The 26,514-nt window shown below is 47.5% G+C and overlaps 2 protein-coding genes across 3 annotated transcripts in view; both read left to right on the top strand.

Moving 5' to 3' along the window:
* Nucleotides 1-9,664, top strand: part of Znf783 (zinc finger family member 783) — a 13,111-nt gene extending 3,447 nt beyond the window's left edge. The window contains 3 exon segments of the mRNA XM_026778445.1: nt 6,299-6,436; nt 7,505-7,612; nt 8,874-9,664. Of these exon segments, the coding sequence (XP_026634246.1) occupies nt 6,299-6,436; nt 7,505-7,612; nt 8,874-9,664 (1,037 nt within the window).
* LOC101982192 (zinc finger protein 771-like) lies at nt 9,606-26,164 on the top strand. 2 transcript variants are annotated; one of them, XM_005372004.3, is made up of 5 exons: nt 9,606-12,109; nt 14,835-15,188; nt 16,628-16,754; nt 21,028-21,135; nt 21,612-26,164. In XM_005372004.3, exons 1-5 carry the CDS (start codon nt 12,086-12,088, stop codon nt 22,715-22,717), a joined length of 1,719 nt encoding a protein of 572 aa, XP_005372061.1. In that variant the 5' UTR covers nt 9,606-12,085; the 3' UTR covers nt 22,718-26,164. The 2 variants fall into 2 exon arrangements, with proteins under 2 accessions (XP_005372061.1, XP_026634243.1); XM_026778442.1 differs by lacking the exon at nt 21,028-21,135.
* The last annotated feature ends 350 nt before the right edge of the window (nt 26,165-26,514 follow it).

Here is a 26,514-nt window from a genome sequence, read left to right as displayed (position 1 = left end):
GTTTCTCTGCGGCTTTGGAGCCTGTCCTGGAACTAGCTCTGTAGACCAGGCTGGTCTCGAACTCACAGAGATCCGCCTGTCTCTGCCTCCCGAGTGCTGGGATTAAAGGCGTGCACCACCATCGCCCGGCTAATTTTTGATTTTTTAAAATGAGGTCTTGCTATTATATAGTCCTGGCTGTCCTGGAACTCACTTTGTAGACCAGGCTGGCCTTGAACTCAGAGAGCTACCTGTCTCTGCCTCTCAAGTGCTGAAATTAAAGGCCTCTGCTACCATGGTAGGCAATGAAATAAATAAATAAAATATTTAGACATAACCCAAAGAAGAATAGGACAGTGACCACCAAATGGTCATCACTGATCTTCAGCAGTGAATTCTAGGCAAACCTGGCTACAGGGTGAGACGCTGTTCCAAAACAACAAAAACAAACAAAGCAAAAAAAATTCAGTGATGGAGATTTTACCACCCATCTCCCTTTTTCTAGACTTAACCATAATATCATCATACACAGAAAATCATCTAATATCTGGTCCTTATTTTCAGTAGGAATTTAGATCCTAATTTTAATAACTCAAAGTTCAAATGCTGCATTGGGTTTATGTCTTTTAATTTTATGAAAACCCCCATAAAGTCCTCCCATATTTTCAACAGTTTTTACTGAGGTGTAACTTGTGTACCATCAAATTTGCCTATTAAAATATAACCCTAACACCTCGGGCTGAGGTGGAGGATTGTAATCTCTAAAAAGTCAAATAGCCAGGAAGAATCAGGAGTTTGAGTTTAAGGCTAACATAGGGGTGTATGACACTGTCCCAAAAAGACAGAAAATAACCTCTACCAAATAAAATGTGGCCTATAGAACAGGTCTGTAATCCACGCTGTTCTGGAGGACAGGAGACTCGTAGATCAAAGCCTGCTTAGTCTACAGAGTGAGTTCAGGGCCCGCCTGGGCAACTTAATGAGATCTTGTCTCAAAATTAAAGTGTTCGTAGTGATGGTGCACACCTTTAATTCCTGCACCTGGGAGGCAGAGGCAGGAGAATCTCTGAGTTCAAGGACAGCCTGTTACAAGTGAGTTCCAGGACAGCAAAGGCTACTCAGAGAGACCCTGTCTTAGGGCTGGTAAGATTGCTTAGCAGGTAAGAGGGTTTGCTTAAAGGTGTGATGGCCCAAGTTTAATTTTCAGAACCCGTGTTGAAAAGTGAGAACTCACTCCCAAAAAGTAGTTCTCTACCTGTGCACATCGTTCTCATGTGATGGTATGGCTGTACTTGCGCTCACACACACTCTTACACCAATAATAAATACTAAGTAAAAATTTAAAAAGACTTAAGTTGAATAAACATTTTAAAAAGTGAAAGTAAGCCAGGGGCTATAGCTTCATGTCAGAGCTTTTGCCTAATGTGTGCAGCACTTTTGGTCAACCTCGGTACCACAAATATGCATATATACATAGATGTTTACATATGTCATGCTTGGAGGATTTTTTTTGTTTGTTTATTAAGGCATGTAGCAAGCAATAGTCTCAAACTTGGTATGTAGCTAAGGATGACCTTGAACTGGTTGTCTTGCTTCCTCCTCCCAAATGTTAAAATTACATGCCAGTCTTCATGCCCAGCTAATCTAATTTCTGTGGTTTTTTAATATAGTCACTGATTTGTGCAACTATTGCCAAAATCTATTCATTCATTCATTCATTCATTCATTCATTCATTCATTCATCAAGACAGGATTTCTCTGTGTAATAGCCCTAGCTGTCCCAGAACTCCCTTTGTAGTTCCCTCTTTGTTATTTTGGTTTTTTGAGACAGGGTTTCCCTGTGTAACAGTCCTGACTGTCCTGGCACTCATTCTTTAGACCAAGCTGGCCTCAAACTCACCTCTGCCTGCCTCTGCCTCCTGGATGCTGGGATTAAAGGCATGCGCCACCACTGCCCAGCATTTATTTTTTAATATTATTTATGTGTATGGGTGTGTTGCCTGCATGTATATCTGTATAACACATGCATGTCTGGTGCCCAAAGATACTGGAAGAGGGTTTTGGGATCCCCTGATATTGGAGTTATAGTTATGAGTTTCTATATAAGTGCTGCCAGCACCTGGTTTCTGCCCTCCCCCTTTTTTTCTTATTTATGGGTAGGGTTAAATTAGAAGAAATCTGTGTTCCCCCTTTTCCCACTGACAGTCATGCACTTAGATGCCTGTTAATTCCATGAGAGGAAAGTATCTAACACTCAGGACTCCAGATAACAATAAAGAAACCCAGTGTGCTATGGCACTTTAACAGCCAGGGGTTCATATTCTTCCATATCTCCCTTTCTCTGTCTGGGCTTCTGAACCAGTGTCTTGTGGTGCTTTGTATGGCTTCTGTTTATAGTTCCTATAAGGAGCCAAATATATGACTTAAACAACTCTATTCTACCATCTGCCAGTGAAACAGCTGTCTTTTTGTTGTTGCTGTTTTGTATTTTGTGACAAGGTCCCATGTAGCTCAGGTTGGCCTCAAACTCAGTATGTCATCAAAAGATGGTCTTTGACTCCTGGTCTCCCTCCCTAAGTGCTGGGACTGCAGAAGTGTGCCTCCACACCTGACTTACCTGTGTGTATGGAGAGATACAGGTATGTATCACAGTGCCCACGTGTGGAAGTCAGAGGAAAACTTTCCGGATTTGGTTCTCTCCTTCCACTACTACATGAGTCCCAAGAAGGAACTGAGGTCATCAGGCTAGACAGTAAATGCCTTTACCTGCTAAAGCATCTCACTGGCCCTTATAGATATTCTGTTTTGCTTTTTTTAATTATTATTATTATTTATTTATTTATTAAAGATTTCTGCCTCCTCCCCGCACCGGCTCCCATTTTCCTCCCCCTCCCCTAACCAAGTCCCCCTCCCTCGTCAGCCCAAAGAGCAATCAGGGTTCCCTGCCCTGTGGGAAGTCCAAGGACCACCCACCTTCATCCAGGTCTAGTAAGGTGAGCATCCAAACTGCCTAGGCTCCCCCAAAGCCAGTACGTGCAGTAGGATCAAAAACCCATTGTCATTGTTCTTGAGTTCTCAGTAGTCCTCATTGTCTGCTATGTTCAGCGAGTCCGGTTTTATCCCAGGCTTTTTCAGACCCAGGCCAGCTGGCCTTGGTGAGTTCCCGATAGAACATCCCCATTGTCTCAGTGTGTGGGTGCACCCCTCGCGGTCCTGAGTTCCTTGCTCGTGCTCTCTCTCCTTCTGCTCCTGATTTGGACCTTGAGATTTCAGTCCAGTGCTCCAATGTGGGTCTCTGTTTCCTTTCATCGCCTGATGAAGGTTAATATTCAGGAGGATGCCTATATGTTTTTCTTTGGGTTCACCTTCTTATTTAGCTTCTCTAGTCTGTATTGCTTTTTGAGACAGGGTCTCATTCTGTACCCCAGGCTTGCTTGGGGCTCATTTTGTGGCTACCTTGGCGGTCCTTCTGCCTCGGCTTTCCAAGTGCTGGCATTGCAGGCTTGTGACACCACACTGGCTTCTTGTTGCTGTTATTTGCTTTTTTTAAAAAAAAAAGTTATATTATTTTATGTATCTGTGTATGTATGCAGGTCAGGAAAATATTTGAAAGAGTTAGTTTTCTCCTGCCACCATGTGAGTCCCAGGGATGGAGCTACAGGCTTGGCAACAAAGGGCTTTTACCTGCTGAGCGATCTTGCTGGCCTTATTTGCTTTTCAGTCAGGGTCTTACACCATAGCCCAAATTGGCTTGTAATTTAATATGTAGCCCAGGCTGGCCTTTAACTCATAGCAATCCTCCTGCCTCAGCCTCCTGAGTGCTTGGGTTGAAGGTATGAGCACCACACCTAGCTGTCTCTGGGTTTGTTATGGAAATAACAATTTCAAGACCTAGTGACTGTTGCGTGTATAATGTCTGTGAGCGGTGTGACCCGCTGGTGTCCAGCTCAGCTCCCTGGAATGTGAAAGAGACTCGGGAGCAGTGTGAAAGAGACTCGGGAGCAGTATTGTCCGTTACAGATCCACTTCTCGTGACTCTAGCTGGGTTCTCAGTTCCCCTGGAAGAGAAGTGCTGACGGAGGTTGTGGAGGCCCTGCTTAGGTTGCTTTGTGTGTCTCCCACATTGTCCTTGTTTCCTGCACCCTGTGTTCATGAAAACCCACACTGGTGAGTTCAAACTTGTAGAGATAGAGCCTCTTCTTTCTGTGATTGTGTATTCTCATCCAAATATGTCTGTTTCCAGCTGTCCTCAGCACATGTGGATCCATGGTAGGAACCTTTGGCTGATTTCATATCAGACAGATTCCGTCAGCTCTTTAACCATCAACCCTTTTGCTCATAGTATACCTTTTTCATAATAATTTGGTTTCTTATTTTGCTTTGTTTTGTTTTTGTTTTGGTCCTGAAAGACAGGAGAGAAGAAAGAAAGTATGAAGTATATATTTCACTTGGTACAGTGTTTTATCTAGCCTACATGAAGCCCTGGTTTGATCCCTAGCACCAGAAAAGTTTTGTATGGTGGTACATGCTTATAATCCCACCACTAGGGATGTTGATGCTGCCATGTCAGAAGTTTAATGTTCTCAGCTACATAATGAGTTCAAGACCACCCTGGAATACATTTGAGACCCTGTCTCAGGAAACAAACACAGACGGACAGTTGAGATGGCTCAGCAGTGGTAAAAGGTCCTCACCAGTATGGTGAAAGGTACTTGCTGTGTATGAATCTGATAATATAAGCTCCATCCCCAGAACCTGCAGTGGAAGAAAACCAACTGCTGAAGGTTGCTTTCTGACCTACATACCTCCCCCCTCATCTGTCTGTCTCTCTGTCATACACACTCTCTCATTAGTAATTTTTTTTTTAAAAAGAAGGAAAGAAGGCTGGTGCCCAGCAATCAGGAGTCAGAGGGAAGTGTAGCTCTATGAGTTCAAAGTCAGACCAATCTACATGTTGTGTTCCAGGCCAGCCAGAGCCATATAGTAAGACCCTGTCTTCAAAACAAGACCAAAGCAAGAGGAAAAGAAAAGCAGAACTCTCTTCCCCCAGCTCTGTTCCGTGAGAGGCTGCTTAGGCTCATTTTGGAGCCTCTAATAACCACAGTCACAGCCAGGTTGTAGGAGACTCTTCTGGGAGGCCTGCCACAGCAAACACCATGCGCGGATCCAAGGGTATGAAGAGGATAGGTGTGGAGGTGGAGTTGTCCTGAAAGAATATTTAGGGGCTGGAGAGGTGGCACAGCTGGTAAGTGCCCTACCGCTCTTCCAAGGAAAACAGCACCCACATGGCAGCTCATAACTAACTGTAACTCCAGTTCGAGGGGATCTGACATCCCGACACAGACATACATGCAAGCAAAACAACAACACACAAGCAAGCAAACAAAAAAATCCCTTTAAAAAAATATTTAAGGACATCAAAGCTCCCAAGATGATTTCTTCAGGGTGTCTTTTCTGCTGTACCAGTGGACTCCCTGGCACTACAGAAGGTAGTTTGGGGGAAAAGACATCATTAAGTAGCCAGGTTTTAAAAAATTTATTATTTACGTTTACATTTATTTTTTATTTAATTTTTTTGTGTTTTTTGAGATAGGGTTTCTGTGTAGGTTTTTTTTTTTTTTTTTTTTTTGGTTCCTGTCCTGGAACTAGCTCTTGTAGACCAGGCTGGCCTCAAACTCACAGAGATCCGCCTGCCTCTGCCTCGCGAGTGCTGGGATTAAAGGCGTGTGCTACCACCGCCTGGCTTACGTTTACATTTATTTTACTGTTTGTGTATGTTTTACCTTCTATATATATATGTATACCATGTACGTGAAGTGCCCACAGAGTCCAGAAGAGAGGACATTAGACCTATGGTGTTGAAGTTACATCCCATTATCAGCCACTATGTGAGTGGATAGCCAGGTTCTTGATCCAGCTGTCATTCCTATCTTGCATTCTCAGTTGATTACATGTTGGACAGAATTCTTATGGGCAAAGAGGCTTAGACGTAGCTCAGCATGGCAGAACACACTTCCAGTCCCAGCAAAGAGAGGCAGAGGCAGGTGGGTCTCTTGAGTTTGAGGTCGCAAGGTCTACATAGTGAGTGCCAAGGTAGCCAGGGCTATGTAGAGAGGCCCTGTGTCAAAACACAACACAAAAGAAGTTTTACAAGAGTAGAGCTGTGAGGGCAGTGGGCGTAGCCACTGTATTTTCACATCCTGTCTTTGGTTTCCAAACCCAGGATCTGAAACTCTGCATTTAGTGTGGCCCTAGTGTCACTGGCCACCTGCCTAGGAGACCTCGGTGTTGTTCTCAGTGATGTTGGTTGTGTTTCTAGGAATTCCTCTGAGTCCAGAGCATGCCCCAAGTCCAGCCAGCCCTGACCTAGAGGAACCAAAAGAAAGGCAGGTACCTAAGCAGCAACAGCAGCCGCAGCAAGAGGAAGCAAGAGTTTTTCTACCTGAGACAGACACTGGTAAGTGAGGACGGCTGGGCAGCAACACAGGCGCTCTCAGCATAGGAAACAAGCAAATACTGAACTCTGCTGCAAAGACTCATCCTCTTAGATGGGCCTTGGAGAGGTAGCTTTAGTCTCTTGAGTGCTCAGATGTCTGAAGAGCACTGGGGCCTGGACATACCTGTCTGGCTGGAGTAAGGGGAGAGTGTGAATGGGACCTGCTGGATCTTCTACAGTGGCAGTGCCAACATGGCGGTTGGTGTCCTAACTCCAGTGTGGCGCTAGGTTGACATGCTGTAGTTTCTCAGTGTTCTGAAAACCTGTTGAGCACGCTGACTTTTGTCACTCACCCAGGATCCTGTGTCTGCTTCTTGCTGGTCCTTTTCTGAGACTTACGCAGAGGGCACCGATCCTCATGCTCTCAGCTGTGCTTCTCTTCTCTTCTTCTTTCTTGATGCTGGCCTCATTATAGTGCTTTCTCTGCATTTCCCCCATAGCACATGACTTCTCTGTGTTCCTCCCAGTCAGTGTGTAAGCTCAAGCTTTTTTTTTTAAATATTTATTTTATTTATTTATTATGTATACAATATTCTGTCTGTGTGTATGTCTGCAGGCCAGAAGAGGGCACCAGACCCCATTACAGATGGTTGTGAGCCACTATGTGGTTGCTGGGAATTGAACTCAGGACCTTTGGAAGAGCAGGCAATGCTCTTAACCACTGAGCCATCTCTCCAGCCCCTAAGCTCAAGCTTTTGCATAGAATTTGTAACATGAGACCTCAGGTAGGAGGGTAGTGTCGCTGACCATCACATACCTGGGACTCTGTCCTCGGGCCTTTCCAAACCTTCTGTTATTTTGAGGCTGATGAAGGTAGCATATGGAGAGAGAGGTTGTGAACCTGGGCCTACATGTGACTGGGCTTGTGGCCTTACTAGCTCTGTTCCTACCTCAGAAGCCCTCCAGATGGACGCCTGAAGATTTCTTCCTCTCAGGCCCTTAAGCATGTCCAGGACCTGCTGGGGAAATGGCCATGTCTCCTGTGGTACTTGTGTCAGGAATGCCCTCATCTGATTCTCTCTCTCACAGGGACTCCAGCCAGCACCAGCACTTTACCCATCAAACAGGAGGGAGAATCTACAGAGGGAGAATGTCCACCCTCCCCTCCCACAGACAGCCTGCCTGCTGTGGGACCAGGTGAGTGGCAAGAGACACTTGTGGCTGTGGCAGAGCCTCATAGCAGCTCAGAAGGACATTTGTGAGTAGCATTCAGCCTGTGGTCAACTGGCCTAATGGAAAGTCCTGCTTGAGGACACACTGCGTGTCTTAGGTGATGGTTTGCTAGTGGCAGGAAGGCTGTTCATGTGGTGCTCTAGCACACAGGAACCCTGCGAGCTGGCCTATCTAGATTCGCAGCTGTGACATTTGGCACTGCACATTGACCTATGGTTTAAATGTAGGGGCTGCACCTGAAGTCCATGTTTTTCTGATAGGGCTCAATAATAAGACCTTTGCTCTCTGCACCTGAGGACCACTATCCTCACTTCAGCCTGGGCTTTTCATGGCTCTGTCCCTTCCCTTCTACTTTCTCAGTTCCACCCTTGCATCAGGTGAGACCTGCACTGGGCCCTTATAGGAGTCACAGGCTGATAGGACGGTAGAGGCTCCAGGTGGATTTATTTGGGATGAGTGATACACAGGCAAGTCACTCCCATCCCCTCCCCTAGGCCATAGAGGCGCTCTCTCTCTCTCTCTCTCTCTCTCTCTCTCTCGCTCTCTCTCTCTCTCTCTCTCTCTCTCTCTCTCTCTCTCTCTCTCTCTCTCTCTCGCTCTCTCTCGCTCTCTCGCTCTCTCTCTCTCTCTCTCTCTCTCTCTCTCTCTCTCTCTCTCTCTCTCTGGGGGTGAATATAGCTGACTGGCTTTAAAACCACAGTTTAGCCAAGGCTTGTCTTAAATTTGTGGCAATTCTCCCATCTCAGCTTCCTGAGTGCTGGGATTACAGCCACAAGGCCTCTTAATCATGGTCTGGAAGCAGTTGGGGCCCATGGGCTCCTTGTCCATCTCTATTGTAACTAGTATCATCACAACACTTAGGGTCTTGGTAGCACCGTTGCCATGGCTGAAGTGTCTCCCCACTATAGTCCCACCCATCCATCTTCCAAAGTCAAATCCTGGACTCCATAGGGTTCCTGGCTCCTCTTGGCTTCTGTAACTTTCTCCCTTCTCTGCTCTTCTTAGCTCATCTTCTAAGAATGAGCACAACACAGCAAACAAAGGTGAATAATCCATGAGGCAGACCTGCCCATGGTGTCTGTGAGTAGGACCCCCTGACCTGCTCTGAGGACACTCATAGAAACTGGGCAAGGGAGAAGAGGCCTGAACCTGGAACAGGACCTGGATCAAATGGTGAGGGGAGCTGTGTGATTCTCTTGGAAACCAGTCATGATTCCTTTGCCAGGTGGTGGTGCTGTGACCATCAAGACAGAAGCACAGGCCGAGGATGAATCTGAGCAGCAGCTTCTGGAGTCCCTGAGCCAGTCCCACAAAAGGCCCAGGACTAGAAGCTCCAGACGGCTTCATGACCAGGGAGTGCCTAGGGTACTGATTAGGGAACCCCAGGCCGCAGAGGCTAGGAGGGAGCCACCCTGTACCCTTCCTCAACGACAACGACAACGACAGCGGGCATTCTCATGCCCTGACTGTGGGGAGAGCTTCCGCTTGAAAATTAATCTGACAATCCATCAGCGGACCCATGTAGAAGAGGAGGAACACAGGGAGGTTTGCAGTGATTTGCCTGTTGGGTCAGGGGAAAGCCACTCCACACTGGAACCAGGGGAGGTGGCGGTGCCTGGTCCTATCATCGGCTGGGTACCTCAGAAGCCCACAAGGCACCTTTCCCTGATAAGCAGTGCTTTCCTGAGACAAAGGTCAACAGCTAAGGTTTACCACTGTAGTGAATGCCTGCTCTCCTTCCAGCGACGGAAGACCCTGATACTGCACCAGCGTCAGCATACAGGCATCAAGCAGGGCTGGCCTGCCTGTCCCTACTGTGGCAAGGCCTTCCGCCGGCCCTCAGACCTCTTCCGTCACCAGCGCATCCACACTGGTGAACGTCCCTATCAGTGCCCCAAGTGTGGCCGGGCCTTCAACAGGAACCACCACCTCACTGTCCACATGCACACCCACTCATGAGGCCAGGCTATCCTGTGTTTCCTCATTTTGTCTGTCCACTTGAGAGCCCAGCCCTGAAGAGAAAGGCTGACCAGAGGAGCCTGCCATGGCACCCCTCAGGCTCTCCTGAGTACCCTGGTGGGATCTGCACTCTCAGGCCTTTCCCTTGTTCCTGACCTGACATTGGTCCTTCATTCTGGAATGGCTTTGGAGAGTTTTATTGTTTTGTTTTCCACTCAAATACGAAGAAGTCACCCTTTTGGTGACTGTAGGTGTGTGATAGGTGCCTCCATCTCCTGATTCCTCTCTTTTGGACATTCCTGACTCGGGAAAGAATCACCTTTGGCTGGTACTGCAGTCAGTAGGAATAGAAAGTTTTGTCTCTTCCAGGATGGGACAAGAGAGACCTTGGGGAGAAGGTTTACATGGATGAAAATCTGCAGTCTACTTGAGAAAAAAAGAGTTCACAGATGGCTAAGGGAAGGCCCTGGAAATTTGCATTTCTCATTTTTATTTTTATTTTTACTTTGTTGCTTTGAGAATGTTTTTCTTGGAGATCCAAAGCTGCTGAGGGGCAGGAACTTTGTGCTACCTCCTCCATTTGGTGCTGACAGGGTGGGAGGGCCTGCTTAGTGTAGACTTGTTTTGGTGGCTTGGCTTGGCTGCTGTTCTGAAAGCAGAGGGCTCAGGTGTGTTGAATGCTCAGGGTGATTCTCACTCTCCTGCCTTCCCCTCGTGTGGCAGTTGTGAGGGAAATGGAAGCTAGGAATGAGCCCCTCCTCTCAGGTCTCAGGGTTGGTAGTGTGACCCTTTGTGACCTGCAAAAATGCCTGATGGAAACTAGAGCAAGCCCAGGAAGCCCCTGCCTGGGGGAACTCTGGGATGAAGCTAGGGAATCCTTCCACCCTCTTGAGCCTCATGTTCCTTGTCTCACAGAACAGCCCAGATGTCACTGTAGAGTAGTCTGTGTCAGGAGGTGCTAGACAAATGCCTATTTTGTCCATCCTTTTAAGTCTGGGTCTCTTTTCTCTTTGTTGATTTTGTGCCCTTTCTCCCCAGACAGACTCCTTCAGGAAGAACCTCTTTCTTTTTCCAAGTGGCAGTTCCTTCAGTTTCTAGAAAGACTTTCCAGCCAAGCTGGTACTTGAGGGGCCTTTCAAAAGCACCAGCTGAAGCCCAGGGGTTTGAGGTGACAGTCTCAGACCACAATGTTTTGGGGATGGCTGGTTCATTTTGCCTCTTTGCCACGCCATGTTGGGTGTGGCCCACACAGCCTGGTAGGTCCCATCTCTCCTGGTAGTTTGCTCTCTTGTTTGGCACTCAAACACCTGAGCATAATCAGGAGGGCTCCTAGATACCATCATCTGGCTGTGCTATTTTCTGATGCCGTTCAGACCCTTGCCTCTCAGAAGCCCTGAACAGATGCCATCATTCCTGGGCCAGGGATAAGTAGACAAGCCGTTGGCAGTTCTGGATCCTCCATGCCTGCTCACCCAACTCTTGTCTAAGCCCCTCAAGCAAGATAACAGCTGTTAGTAAGCGCTCAGACAGGATGTGTACAGTATATCTGTTTCAAGCATAATCCTCAACTGCAAAAGCTCATCCCTGCTGTTCTGGAGGTGCTGGGCTGAGGTTCCTGGGCCTCTTTCCTAATGTTAAATGCTCCCTGGAAACAAGTATTCGACGTTTAAAGCACAAAACAAATGCTAAGGGTGGGGAAGGTGGGTGCTGTGTAACCTTGGTTGACCTCGGGCTTGAGTGATTTTCCTGCCTCTACCTCCAGAAGGCTAGGATTTACTTGCCTGCGCCATAATGCCCAATCGGGCTTACTGCGTTTGTCCTGGAATTAATTAAGACACGTTAAAGAGTGTTTTGAGTTAAAAATGAACTGAACGAAGGCTGCTTGTTGAAGGAGCCCAGCGATGGTGTCTAGATTTGATCCCAGAGTCTTCTGGCTCCCTCACTTATTAAAACAAAGAAATGGTTGGCCTATATGGCTCTAAGAACTATGATGGTGGCAATCTTAGCCTAATTGGTGCTCTATAAACACGTTTGAATAACTACGTGCTTGTGGCCTAGTTTGTACTGGGTAGTCTGAGCTGATGATCGCAGTGGTTCGCTTGGCTCCTCGACGCAGGTGGAGCTCTTAGGAGAAGGGAGCCAGACACCTGGCGCTTACACCTGCGGGGTGGAGACAACGCGCCCGCACGCTGCGGGCTGGTGCTTCGGCTCAATGGAGTCTGAGCTCTGTTCGGCCAGGAGGCGGGACCTCCATTTCTAGCCAATGAGAAACCTGCTTTCGGAGGGTGGGGCCTGCGATCCAGCCGCGGGAGCAGTGGAGGAGCAGCTGAGACACCGCTAGCTCACGTCTCTGTACGTTCTGTCCCGAGGCTATTTGCCCCGGACGGTCGTCCGAGTCTGTTGCGTGTGGGCAAAAAGGACCGTCGGTAGGGAATATCGCAGCGGCAACTCTGAGACGAGGCAGGATCGCGCGCAGCCATGACCGAGGCGGCTGCTGCTCCGGTAAGGGCGGTCCGCACAGACCATGTGGGGATGCGAAACGGTCTCTGAATTTGCCTGGAACACATCACCTCCTGAAATTGGATTGAGCTCGGTAGAGTCTCAGGGAGGAAGACTAGGACTCCTACAGGATAAAGCCCTTGTCTCTTGTCCGGGTTTTGATCATTCATAGTATAAGCCAATTGAGCTTAACCAGGAAATGTCTGGGCCTGATACACCGGCTGTGGACGTTTTAACTCCACGGGACTCCTTTTCCGGGATCTCTCCACCATTATTGGCCATCTCAGATCTATTCCTGAGCTAAGGCCCCTCCAGCTAACCCTTTTGGTCCTGGGAGTCATAATCTTGTCCTTACGGGGGTTCCATGGTTTTCAGGCCTGAACTCGATTACATTCAGGGTGGATGCATACACCCTCACCTGCTATTTCCCAATAACCCCCAGGAAGATTTGCTACTGTAGTTGGTAGGGGGGAGTCATCATTATAGAAGATGTTGGTTAGGTGTGTTTTAAGCTCAGGCTTGACCTATTGGCTTCCAACTCGTGCGAATGAACTGCTGAGATACTGTCTCTGAAGGTAGAGGTCATCTGCTAGCTATAGCTTTGCAGTAACTTCAGAGACACTTCTAGGTGCCAGATTTGTGGCAAGGGTCACAGAGAAACGAAGATATTTGACCCTTATCTGTGAAGACTCCTCCCAGCCATAGCTTATTACTGGCCATTGGTCAGAAGCCAGGATGGCACTATGGTTCTGTAAAAGAAGGGATGAAAGGATAGGTGTCAGTGACAAGTATCCAACTGTGTGGGGCACTTTGCTGTGTCTTTTTATGGAAGATGTCTTGGAGAAAGTTTAGTGTCACAAAAGTTGATTAATTTCAGTCTTTGGTTTATAATATATAAAAATTCTGGTCAGTGGTCTGGAACCTTTGTGTTTATTAGTAATACAGTATAAGGTAATGCCATGCAACCTGAGAGCCGTTTCATACCTGTAGCTTATTTCATTCTTGACCACCTAAGAGAGAGAAAGTCATGATGTCCTTGTAATTGAGAATACAGAGCCTTAGAAGGAATAGTGTATCTTAGCCCCAACCTGCACAGAATCCAGTTCTGGAAGAGACCTGCTATCCCACAGAGGAGCTCCTTGCTCTTTGTCTCATTATTTCGTTATACATGAAGCACTCACTGTCCAGCTCCTTTAGACAGGGTATTTTTGAGGTTATTTCCTTTTGACTATGATGTTTGCTTTCAGCTTTCTCTGGCCCCTGCTTACTGGCAGCTAAGATCAAGCCTTCCAGTGTGGTGACTATTCAGGGGCTGGTTGTTGAGGTACGTCAGGCACAGAGACTTTGTGTCCAACTTAACACAAGCAGGAGTCGTCTGAAAGGGGGGAACCTCAACTGAGAAAATATCTCCAAAAGGTTAGGCTGTAGACAAGCCTGAAGGGCATTTTCTTAGCTAGTGTTTGGTGTGGGAAGGCCCAGCCTATTGTGGGTGGGCCACATCTGGGCTGGTGGTCCTGAGTTCTATTAGAAATTAGGCTGAGAAAACCATGAGGAACAAGCCACTAAACAACACTTCTTGATGTCCTCTGCTTTAACTCCTGCCTCCAGGTTCCTGCCCTGACTTCAGTGATAGACAGTGATGTGGAAGTGTAAGCAAAGGAAATCATTTTCTAGTCAATGGTCTAGCTTTTGGTCGTGGTGTTTCATCGCTACAGCAGAAACCCTAACTAAGACACCTAGTATCTCGGGCAGGTCAGGAATTCACACAGCATTAGAATCACTGAGGTGAGAACTGCAGGGCCTCACTGTGGGGGAAGCTGCTGTGAGAGGAGGTGAGGGTACTGGGCTGTGGTGGTGCACACCTTTAATCCCAGCAATCAGGAGGCAGAGGCAGGCGGATCTCTGAGTTCAAGACCAGCTTGGTCTACTGAGTGAGTTCCAGGACAGCCAGGGACATTGAGAAACCCTGTGTGGGGGAGAGGAGGAGCTGAGATTGCCATTGGTATGCAGGTTTTGTGGTCTTGTTGGGCTGTGTCTGCAGAGGACAAAAAGGTGGTTAGTAAAAGTAGAGTAGTAGGGTTGGGGTTTTCTTTGGGTTGCCAGCCAGCTCCCAAATAAAGACACAGAGACTTATTAATTATGAATGCTGGGCCTTAGCTTAGACTTATCCCACTAGCTCTTTTAACTGAATTTAACCTGTTTCTGTTCTTCTACGTTTTGCCTCAGGGCTTTTTTACCTTTCTTTCATTCTGTCTGCCCTACTTTCCTGCTTCCTCTGTATCTGGCTGGCCCCTGAGCCAAAATTCCTCCTACTTACTCTCCCTGCCCAGAAGCCCTCCCCATACCTCCTCCCTTGCTATTGACCAATCAGGTGCCTTAAGCAGGCAAGCAACACATCTTTACATAGTTCAATATTTGACAACATAAACAAATGTAACACATTTCACATCTTTTCATTGTAAAATAAATTCATTACATCTTTGCATAGTTAAATAAATATTCTGCAACAGAGCAAGATTAAATCTGGTATACATTTGAATGCTCACTATTTAATTTTCCATTGCAGTGACTCTAGGTTCAGTATTCTTCCCATGAAGGTTCTGTAGGGTCTGGTGTCTGTTGTCTTTGACTGGAGTCTGAACCCATTCCAGAAGATCCTGATCTTACTGTACTGAGAACAATTCTTGGCCTTCTGGAAGCCAACCCATCTCCTTGTCTCTGGTCACAGGACTGGCATGTGGGGACTGGCCTCCAACAACAGGCCCAGATCCAGTCTGCGGAGATCTCCCTTTTAGCCATCCTGGCTGCTGTTCAGGCGGTGGAGAAGAAAACAGAGTCCCAGGCTGTCCATCTTCAAAGCCTGGAAATACGAACAGGGTCAGCTGAGAAGAGGCTGGCTGACTTTGAGAAGACAGCCATGGAGCTCAGCAGCCAGCTGGAGGGCAAGTGGGCCGTGCTGGGGACCCTGCTGCAGGAGTATGGGCTGCTGCAGCGGCGGCTGGAGAACCTGGAGAACCAGATGCAAACCCAGAACTCCTGGGTCCTGAGGCTGCCCGCTAGCAGCAAGGATGAAGCCCCCAAGGTATTCATAGAGTAAAGGGAGGCCTCCAGTCAACTACAGTGAACCTTAAGAGCTTTTTAAAATGTCAGGAGGGTGTGGCATTGGCAAGTTGTCTGCTCAGGCAGTAGAGTGAGTTGTTGGGAAGGACATGTTTGAGCAACAGCAGCTATCCCAGAATGGTCCCCCTCCTTTTTTTTTTTATTGAAAAGAATTGTTTTCAGTTGGTGGCACACACCTTTAATCCCAACACTCAGAGGCAGGGGCAGGTGGATCTTAGAGTTCAAGACAAGGCTGGTCTGCAGAGTGCCAGGATAGCCAGGACTACACAGAGAAACCTTGTCTCAGAGGGGAAAAAAAAGAAAATGAAAGAAAGAAAAAAAATTGTTTTCATACAATATATTTTGATCATGTTTTCCCCTCCCCCTAATTCCTCCCAGAGCCTTCCTATCTCCTTACCCACCCAAATTTACATTCTTTTCTCTCTTTTAAAGAACAACAACAACAAAAAAAAAAAAAACCCACACCAAAACAGCTGGGCAGTGGTGGTGCACATCTTTAATCCCAGCACTTGGGAGGCAGAGGCAGGTGAATCTCTGAAAACTACGCAGAGAAACCCTGTCTTGAAAACACATACACACACACACACACACACAAATAAAAAAAGGCAGATACCAAAATATACAAACAAAAGACTAATAAGACAAAAGCATGTCTAAACAAAGCAAAATTAAGCAAAGTCAATAAAAATACCATTTAATTTGTTTTTTGTTGTCTAACTACTGGATGTGGGATCTGCCATGAAGTGTGGTTAAATATACCCAGTGAGATGCCACTGAAAAACTGCTCATTCCTTTGCTGTCAGCTATTAACTGCAGATAGCTTCTTTGTTAGGGGTGGGATTTCCCTCCATCTCTGCAAGTTCACATGGACGTCAGCCTGGCTGTGTCTGGAGGACACTGCTGCCCTGGAGTTGTCCTCTGACTCCCACAGTCTTCCACATAGATCCCTGAGCCGTGAGGGAGGGCTGAGGAAGATACTCCATTTAGGACTGAATGCTCCAAAGTTTCTCGCTCTGCACGTTGTCTAGTTGTGGGTCTTTGCTAGTTCTCACCTATTACAGGAAGATGCTTCTCTGATGATGGCTGGATGAGGCATTGATCTGCATCTCAGCCTGGTGTGGCCACTGGAGGGATCTCTGGTAGAAAGTGTTCTGTATAGACAGCTGACACAGAGGAATGGAGGTGGGCTAGAAGGGAAGGCCCCAGGATGACTTTCGAAAGAGGAAATCTAAGAAAGCGTCTCCATTCAGCTTCCAACCGAAGATGCAGGTGTGCACAGGAGCTGGGAAGACACTTCTGTTGAAATGTGGGCAGAGGCTAGCGTTTGGTCAGTGGTGCCCATAATTTTGGAGCCGTTTCTGGCTGTTCTCTGAAAGGGTGTGGGGATTTGTATTCCTCCAGGTTTCTATAACTACTGAAGAGGTGGCTGAGTGTTTCCCTGAGCAACAGGAAGGCGGCCCGGAAGACTGGCAGAAAGAGCTCTGCAAGGACGTAGCAAAAGAGAGCCGTGAGGCGCTGGGTGCTCTGGGTAAGAGACATCCCCGAGGCTTCCAAATGTGTTTCATTCTTTTCCTCGGTGTGTTGAGACCTTTGGATCTGAGAGCCAGAGCAGATTGGTCTTAGAGGCTTTAGAAGATATCTTTAATTCCCATCTTTAGAATTAAGTGTAGACATGTTTCTATTTTGTATGTATGGGTGGTTTTGCCTGCGTGTGTCTGTCTATGTATCTTATGCATGCCTGGTGCCTGCAGAGGCCAGATTACCTGGAACTGGAGCTGTAGATGGTTGTGAACTGCCATGTATGTGCTCAGAACTGAACCTGAGTCCTCCGGAAGAGTGTTCAGTGCTCATAACCACTGGGCCATCTCCAGCCCCATGGGCATGCTTTGTGAAGATATCTCAGGTCTGAGAATTGAGGGCTCGCAGTAAACACTAGGTCCTCCAGCCTCGTGTTCAGAAGTGTGTTTTTATGTGATACTTGATTAGATCTGGAATTTTGTAGCTACATCCCCAGCTCCTGCATCATCTTGGAGCTTGCAGGAAGGTTAAATTGCTTATCCAAGACATCAGTGGAGACACACAGATTAGAATCTGCTCCTCACTGTCCAGTTCCTCTCAGTTCATTTCTGTGGAGTGGAGGCCTCCCCTGTTTTGTTTGTCCCTCTAGGACTTAGTTTGTAACTATACCTATTCTTATTCCACCACTGAATTTTGCTGTCAGTCCAGGAACTGTGGGAAAGGGTCAAAAGTGAGGCAGATAGTTTATCACCTCTGATGTGGGAGTGTCATATATCAATCTGTTGATTTCATTGGTTAAGCAATAAAGAAACAGCTTGTCCCTCATTGGTTAAAACATAGGTGGGAGGAGTAAACAGAACAGAATGCTGGGAGGAAGAGGAAGTGAGCTCAGACTCGACAGCTCTGCTCTCTGGAGCAGAGACGCCATGCTCCCCTCTCCTGGGCGGACGTGGGGATAGCTCTGCTCTCTGGGGCACACGCGATGAAGCTCCGACCCAGGATGGACTTAGGCTAGAATCTCCCTGGTAAGCCACCTCATGGGCTACATAGATAATTAGAAATGGGCTAGTCCAGGTGCGAGAATTAGCCTAGAAGAGGCTAGATAGAAATGGGCCAACCAGTGTTTAAATGAATACAGTTTGTGTGTAGTTATTTCGGGGCATAAGCTAGCAGGCGGCCGGGGTGCTGGGGACGCAGCCTCGCCGCTCCTAATTTCAACACACCTCCATCAGACTTCTGATACCCTGTCTATGGCCGTGACTCAGCTCTTTACCCTGCTTCCACCAAAGTGTGTTCTCTTTAGGGAAGGAGCTGAGTCTTAGTTTGCTATTTCCCTTCCACACGGTGCCTGGCACACTCTAGGGTGACAAACAGCGAGAGTGAGAGCTCAGTTTTCATTCTCCTCCGTAACAGCACTAAGGTGGAGTGCAGATCACAAAGCTGTTTGCTTTCCTTTGCTTTCCTGCTGCTAGAGACTGAACCTTGTGAACGCTACTACAGGAAGCCCCCTCCCACTGAGTTATAGCTACAGCCTTTTTTCCTGATAGGATCTTACTCTAACCCAGACTGGCCTGGAAGTTACTGGGTGACTCTGGCTGACCTTGAATTTGGGCCTCCTACCTCAGCCTCTGGAGTACTGGAATTCTAGGTGTGAACCACCCTGGATTTTTGAAAGGTGAAGAAATCCTTAGTTCAAATGAAAGAAACAATAGAAGAGACCACTCCTACTGAAAGGGGATAGATTCCCTGTTTGCTCAGAACAAAGGTACCATTCCATGTTGGAGGTATGTGTGTGTCTGCATGTGCCTGTGGTGGCACTGTACACATGTGATGTTAGACCCCCTAGAAATGGAGCTAAGAATCAGTGGCGAGCATCCCCATGTAGGTGCTGGGAACCAAACCCAGGTCTGCTGTAATAATCCTCTCTTAAGCCCATTCCCTTGTTTTTAGATTTTTACTATATTTGAGGAGAAAAGCCCTCATTTGAAGGGAGCTAAATTAAGAAAGAACACACTGACTGGTTGGCAAGTTGCACTGAGGTTAAAGTGTTTTGGGGGTCCCTGCATGGGTGTGGATACCACAGAGAGGGTACAGTGCCAGGATACAGAAATCAGCCAATAGCACTTGAGAATGGAGTATAAGCAGGAAGGGCTTGCTTAGTAGGTAGTGGCACTTGTTGGTTCACTGAGGACCCATGAAATGGGTGTTGGCTGGGATGTCCTTGGAGGTGCCCAGAACTTTGCTGTGGATGGGTGTCCTCAGGGGACTTAGGACTGCATAGCCTTGGATGGTCCTTGCTGTCTTACCAGTCACTCCTTCCTCCAATAGCTTCTCCACTGTCATTTGGTGTAAGCTCGCTTTATTTTCCAGAGGCAGCTCTTCCTGCCAAATTTCTGGGGATCTTCAGTTGGTAAGCATGGGCATTACAGTTTCAACATGTTTAAGTGATTTGGACACCTTGGAGTCTGAGAAGCTGGTTAGGGTCACCTGGCAGGGGCTGACGGGCCTCCAGCCTTTAGATTATGCAAGTGCATTTTTGTATGAATGTGTTTTTGCTCAGTAGTGCAGAGGTCAGACATTCTCTCTCTGGATACAGTCTTGCTATTAGATCTGGCTGGCCTAGAACTTATATAGACCAGCCTTGAGCTTGTATCTGTCGTTCTGCCTCTGCCTTCTAAGTCCTGGGATTACAGTTGTGCACCACCAGGCTCAATTTAAAAGACTTCTCGTGGACTGGAGAGTGCTCTGAAGCTAAGAGCACGTGCTGCTATCTAAAGGCTTTGAGTATGATTCCAGCACCTGTACCCATATAGGCATCTGTGAGCTCCAGGGGATAACACCTGTCCTCTGAGCACACTGCACTCGTGTGCACAGATACATATGTACAATATTTTTTTAAAGCCTCTCTTTATTGGCTACCTCCCCCATCCCAAGCCCCTCCCAGCATAGCTGCTGTTCTTATTATTGGTGTACATACTCAGAGACCTCACAATGTGTGTGTGTAAGTTAGAAGATAACTTGTGGGAATCACTTTTCTCCTTCTAATATGTGGGCTCCAAGAATTCAACTCAGGTCATCAGACTTGGTAGCAAGTGCTTTACCCAGGTGGTATATTACTGTTGACTTCGTTTTCCAAAGCTTGAAGTGCTTCATGTTAAAAATGGAATTTTCCAGCTGTTAGGTTAAAATTATGGAAGCAGCCTGTGTAGGGGAGGTGGGTACTTGTGGTTGGGGAGCATCTTCTTAGTATGATTGGACCACAGGTGCCACCAGAACAATGGAAAGCTGACCCTGTATTTCCAGGTCCAAACTTAGAACAATATTGAAGTATGTGATTGGTAGCTAGATAGTTGTGGCTTGAAATGGTTTCCTCTTTTAAGTTTCTTAACATTTATTCATTGGGGGAGAGCATGCATGATGTGCTGTGCTATGGATATGGATCTTAGAGATTGGAACAGATTAGTGAGGTCATTTGGCCCTTGAAGGACACCTATCCTAGGGTACTATGTTACTTAGGCTGCCAGAGACTGATAAAACCCACATTCCAGACTCAGGAGGCAGAAGCAGGTGGAACTCTGTGAGTTAGAGGCCAGCCTGGTCTACAGAGTGAGACCCTGTCTCAAAAAAAAAAAAAAAAAAAAAAAAAAACCTAGTAGGAACCGGGTGTAGTGGTGCACACCATGCACACCTCAGCTTTCTTCCCAGCCTGGTCTATAAAACAAGAGCCAGGATAGTCAGAGCCACAGAGAAACCCTGCTTTGGGGGGAAAAAAAAAAACAAAAAAACTAGCAGGAGGGAAAGAATTGCCCTTTTCTCTTAGTACAATGCATTTATTTCCAATTTAACAAAGTTCATACTTATAGACTATAAATATTGATCCATTTAAATCTCTTGTATGTAGGTTTTGTCTTCGCATACATAAATGAAGTAAGCTTCAGAGAGGTTGGGTAAGTCATCAGAGATCATGGAGCTGGAAAAGTCTGAGCCTTTATTTAATCCTGTTGTTTATCTGCTTGAAGTGTTCTCAAAATATGGTCTGTATTCTGGAGGGATCTGTGGGCCCAGGCAAACTCGAGCTGTTCTTCCCTACAGGAAGACGGGTGGTGTAATGAAAGGCTGCTGGCCGTGGTCATTCAGAAGCCTTGTACCTCAGCTCTCCTGACTCCTATCATACTGTATTTTAGTCTTACCAGAAATCCCAGCACTTATTTATTCTGCCTTTCCTGCCCTTGTGGTCACTAGAGGTCGTGACATCTGATGCCCTCGGGGCTTCTTTTCCTTAGAACCAGGCCAGCTGGAATCCCCCCACAGTGTTCTCCCCTGGATCAAGCAAGAGGAAGAGGCATATGAGAAGAGTCTGCGAGAGACAACCAGTGCCTATCTGTGCTCAGGTGAAGCCCAGGGATAGGTGTATATCTGGGTCTATGAACACCTCCAGGGGGTTTTCTGTATTCATGTCTGGAAGTGGCAGCGAGCAAGTATCCTGTGTTGTCCTGTTGTCTCTGCACCAGAATCAGTACCAGGGTGTGGTAGGCAGGCTTTCTCATTCTTGGTCTTGGTGGCACATATCAGGGGCTGCTGGGGAGCTGCTCTTGGGAGCTGTTGAAGTATCGATGAGAAGAGGCCTTAAGCAGAGGTACACAACTTAGCTGTTAGGGCATTTGGATGACATGCAGATGGTATAGAGTGGGCCTCTGGCAGAAGGCAAGTGGGAGATACGTAGGTTAGGACCAGAGGGAGGGCCTTCCATACCCTTCACACACAGGGTCGTGTGAGCCTCAGGCCTTCCATACCAAAGAATAGGGGATCAGGCAGCCCAGCGCCAGGCCTGTGGCAGGAATGACTCATCTCTGTCTCTCCCCACCAGAAACCTGGCTAGCTAACAAGAAAAGGATCCTGGAAGGAGAGTCCGTGCTACCAGACCCAGCGTGGGCAACTGAAGGGAGCTCCAGCAAGGAGGACTCTGAGAGGAGAACCTGTGGGGACCTGCTCCCCTTTTCCAGAGAGAGAGAGGTGGCCTCCCTCCCCCGAGGCTCTCAGAGTCAGCCTGTGCCAGCTCCTGAGGGCACTGAGAATGGCCAGGACTTCATTGTCAAAGAGCTCAGCACTCAGCATGCGCACCCACACCATGGATCTCCACCCTTTGCCAGTCTCCAGTGCCCCCAGAATGCCACACAGCAGGTAACTCTCACCAGGAACCGTCGTGCATCCACAGCCCAGCGTGCCTACACCTGTGTCCAGTGTGGCAAGAGCTTCGTCCACCAGTCAACACTTACCACGCACTACCGCACACACACTGGGGAGAAGCCTTATAAATGCGCTGAGTGTGAAAAGCGGTTTGGCCGCCTGTCCACACTGCTGGAGCACCAGCGCACCCACACGGGAGAGCGGCCCTTCCCATGTGCACAGTGTGGCCGTCGTTTTGGGCGCCTGTCCACACTGGTGGAACATCGGCGCACACACACGGGTGAGAAACCATTTCCATGCACCCAATGTGACAAGCGTTTCACACGCCTGGCCAATTTGACAGTGCACCAGAGTGTGCACTCTGGTGAGCATGCTTTCCAGTGCACCCAGTGTGGCTCCTGCTTCACGCACAAACCTAGTTTCCTACGGCACCTGCGCAGCCACTCTCAGGAGAAGCGTTTTACCTGTGGCCAATGTGGCAAGAGCTTCACCTGTCGCTCCTGGCTGGTGCGCCACCAGGGCAGTCATGCCCGCTCAGCCTCCTCTGCTTACGTGGCTGGTGAGAAGAGCTCACCAAGCTTTGAGTCACCTACAAGTCTCCTTAAGGGTGCAGCTAGGGGAAAGTTTTCCAGTGACCCTTCTATCCCCCCCAGATCCAAGGATACTAAGGCCAATCAGGACCATAAGGCCTATGGCAGAGGTCAGCAGCTCAGCGACCATGGTCAGGAAGGTCTGGTGGGATCTCTGCATAGCTGTCTGTCTGTAAAAATGGAGAATGCAGGGTAGCACCCAGAGAGTCCCTAATGAGGCAACATAGGGCTTCTAGGTCCCCTTGAACCCAAGCTGCCTCTCCTAAGGGACACTTCTTGGGTCAGATGTGTGGCACCTGCCATCTGTAGGCTTCCCAGGGGATGGTTCTCTCCCATGGACTGCAGGTGCTAATTGCCCCTGAGATTCTTGCTGCAGCGAAGGTTCCTGTCCCGAAATGTTGCAGAAACAGAGGTGAAGGAAGAATGAAGCATGAGTATATCTGCCAGCAGCAGCAGAGGCCTTGACTCTGTGGCTCCCTGATATCACCATCTTAGCAGTTCAGGCAGCAGCGTGGGCTTTTCACCCAGCAAGGGCTGCTGACAAGTTAGGATTGCTACAATTTTGAAAAGTTGAGTTGTTCTGCTTCCATCTGAGCAACTCTATTCAAAACTAGTTTCCAAGAGTTCCAGAGGGCAGGGCTGGGAATGTGACTTACCATTGTTCATCTGGCATGCATGATGGAACCATGGTTCAGTCCCCACTTCAAGTTAAACTGGCTGTGAGGGCACCTACCTGTGATCAAGCATTCCTGTTAATGCTGAAGGGTCAGAAGTTCAAGGTCATGTCCCTGTTTAAAGAAACAAAATATCCCTTAGGAGTTCAGGACAGAGTTGGCAAATACCCCACATCTCGCCAGTGGCCCCATGTTTTAGAATAAATGCATGTGTGTTCCCGAGGGCTCCTTCTGGAGGGGAACTGTGTCATTGTCTCCACTTTGGAAGAATGTGGCTAAAAGACCTGTGCTGCTCGCTATCTCTCTGGTCTTTGTCTACATCTGGAGGTAGTTTTCACATATTCGCTTAAAACCTATAAATAAATATTTAGGAAGAACTGTAAACTCTCCCCCTTGTCCTGATGATCCTGCCAAAGTTTGCTTGTTTATTTTGCAGTAATATTATTTAGCTCCAGATTTGGGTAACAGTGAGTTATTTTCAACTGTGTGTCCATGTTGAAGTTCTGAAAGAAAAAATGATGCAAAGCACCATGGAGTCAGGCTTGGGTGGGGTGGCAGATGGCCTGAAGGGCACTGTGACTGGGCCATTGGAAGTACAACTGCCTGCAGCTCTGGCCTCGATGGACACACACACATGAAGCGTGTACATGTCTGTCACGTGCACGTAGATACAGAAGCTGTGGAATGGGTGGTAAGTGCTGTCCATAAGGTGGCCCCGTACACTATTCACTTCCCGCCTCCATATTTATATATTAACTTGCATTAATCCTGAGGTCTATTGATTATAAGATAACCTTTATTTTCTACTTCTCTAAGCAAAAAAAAAAATCTGTAGCCCTGTCCTTATGATTTACCAATGCAAGTTAAGTGCATCCCAGCTGCAGCTGTATTCTCAGTGTGAGCAAAGTGTTAGGCTCTCCTGGGGAGATCTTGAGCAGATGTCTCCCCCCTCCCCAGGTGCTAGTGTCACCTCACTGTTACTTTGCATCCTTTTGAGCCCTTTACATGACACACACATCCCACACTCAGCGTGGACCCTCATAGCGACCCCAGTGCCATTTTAAAGGTCCCATAGTAGCCGGGCATGGTGATACACGCCTTTAGTCCCAGCGCTGGAGAGGCAGAGGCAGGCTGAGCTCTGGGTTTGAGGCCAACCTGGTCTACAAATCAAGCTCTAGAATAGCTAAGTCTTTACACAGTGAAACCCTGTCTCAAAAGGCAAACAAGAAAACCCACCCTTAGCATGGAAAGTACTCCTTGATGAGCAAATGCCTCTGTAGAACACAAGTCCCCAGCTGCTCTGTCATACTAGGGGGACAAGGACTTAGAAACTAGGCCTGTTCTGCAGTGCCTTCCTCAGGGAAGCGATCACTTCCCAAACACCCATCCGGGTGAGGACGTGAGGGTTCCTCCCTCACAAAGGGCCTGCATCTGGTTGCATTAATCTCAAAGAATGAACAAGTGTTTTGGGAAAGTACTATGGGAGCTAGGACTAGAGCCTGGTAGAATGTTTGCCTAAAATTCATAAAGCTGTGGATTTGACCCCCAGTACCATATAAACTGGCAGCTATGGTGTAGACCCGTAATCCCAGCAGTTGGCATGTGGAGGCCAAATGATCAAGTTCATCCTTGGTTTCATAGGGAATCCAGGGCCAGCCTCACAATTTGAAACGCTGTCTTAACAAGTCCTGAAGCCAGCCTGGACTATGTAGTTTGATCACCTCAGAAAAAAGTCTTATGTGACAGGAACTGAATGTTTGAAAACGGGAAGTGGGATTGCTCAGGGACAGGGCAGGAACGACAATCTAGTCCCGTGCGAAGGTGCTGGAGTTTGACTAGTCTGAAGTTTGAAGCCTGAAGATGTTGGGTTTGGGAGAGCTGTGGAGAGAACAGGTCCCATGTCTGAAGCTGTGGAGCTGGTAACGAAAGAAAAGCCTTTCCCTCTCTGCTTGATCTACCCAGAAACGAGGCAGTCCTGCACACACAAAGGCCAATCCAGGCTTTCCTCACCATGATGGACCATATGTTCTTATACTGTGACCTAAGATAAATCCTTCCATTAGATTGCTTCTGTAGATGTTCTGCCAGAATACCACAAAAATAATTACTGTATTCCCCTTCTGCTCTTTTGTTACTTAGATATGCTGAGTCCATGTCTTGCATTGCAGTAGCCCAGGCTGGCCTGAAGCTCCTGAGGTTTACAGTGTGAGGAACCCTGCTTGACTTCACTATTTACATTGGCCCTTTCTCTTTCCCTTCTTTGGCCTCCTTTCTTCATAGCCCTTTGTCTGGCCTACAGCCATTTAATTATCTTCCTCCAGGAGGACTGGGACCTTTTGTTCCTGAACAAAACCGCCTGACCTGCCTTAGATAATTACCAAATCTATTCACTAAGGAGTGGACAGATAAGTGTTGTAAAGGCACTGGGTGTGGTGGCACACACCTTTAGTCCCAGCTCTCCAGAGGCGGAGGCAGGCAGATCTCTGTGAGTTCGAGGCCAGCCTGCTCTACCTATTGAGTTCCAGGCCAGCTAGAGTTACAAAATAATAATACCTTGCCTCAAAAGCTATGAAAACTGGCAAAGCTGAGGCGGACACTTGGGGTGAAGATAGCAGAAACATATGTTTCAGAAGAAAGCTGTACTATACCTTTTATTCCGTTATAGCTCTTCATTCTCGACTTATTTTAACACATCTAGTTTCTTCTATTTGCTTACAAGTCTCACCCCTGTCATCATCTGGTTGGTGCAGGTTGACTTTAGGCTTGAGTTTATAATTGGAAACCATTATACAAACCAGGATTGCCGATATGCTGCTACAATGTCCCTGTACTATTCCTTTTAAGATGGGTACCTGTTATCTGTCAAATTTCTATAGAAATAAAATTATCTGAATCATGTTAGCCCAGTGCTTTGAAGTCGGCACCTATGGAGCAGTGAAACTGAAATAATAAGTTTTAGGCAGTCATAGACTGAGGGCCATTTCTTCTGAACCTTGTTGCTCAGAAATGGCTAAGAGAGTTGCAATGGGCTGGAGAGATGGCTCAGTGGTTAAAACTTCCAGATGGGCCTGGGTTTGATTCCTAGCACCCACATGGCTTCTCATGCCTTACCCATGACTCCAATCCCCAGGTCCAGGGGCTCTGAGACTCTCTGGCTTCTATAGACACCAGGAACATTAGTGGTGCATGGGTATACATGCAGACAAAACACCCATACTTATACAAAATATTCTCTTTAAAAGGGTCTTGAAACCAGCAATACCACTGTTGGGTATATACCCAAAGGATGCTCAATCGTACCACAAGGACATGTGCTCAA

Source organism: Microtus ochrogaster, unplaced genomic scaffold, assembly GCF_000317375.1.
Source record: "Microtus ochrogaster isolate Prairie Vole_2 unplaced genomic scaffold, MicOch1.0 UNK153, whole genome shotgun sequence".
NCBI classification, from domain to species: Eukaryota; Metazoa; Chordata; class Mammalia; order Rodentia; family Cricetidae; genus Microtus; species Microtus ochrogaster.
The sequence above is the reverse complement of the archived record's forward strand: the minus strand, read 5'-3'. Positions and strand labels throughout refer to the sequence as shown.

Coding starts and splice junctions, on each gene's coding strand:
- LOC101982192 (XM_005372004.3), top strand. CDS start 12,086: ATGACCGAGGCGGCTGCTGCTCCG. Junction 16,755..21,027: donor TGAGGCGCTGGGTGCTCTGG/GTAAGAGACATC, acceptor TCTTTTCCTTAG/AACCAGGCCAGCTGGAATCC. Junction 21,136..21,611: donor CAGTGCCTATCTGTGCTCAG/GTGAAGCCCAGG, acceptor TCTCCCCACCAG/AAACCTGGCTAGCTAACAAG.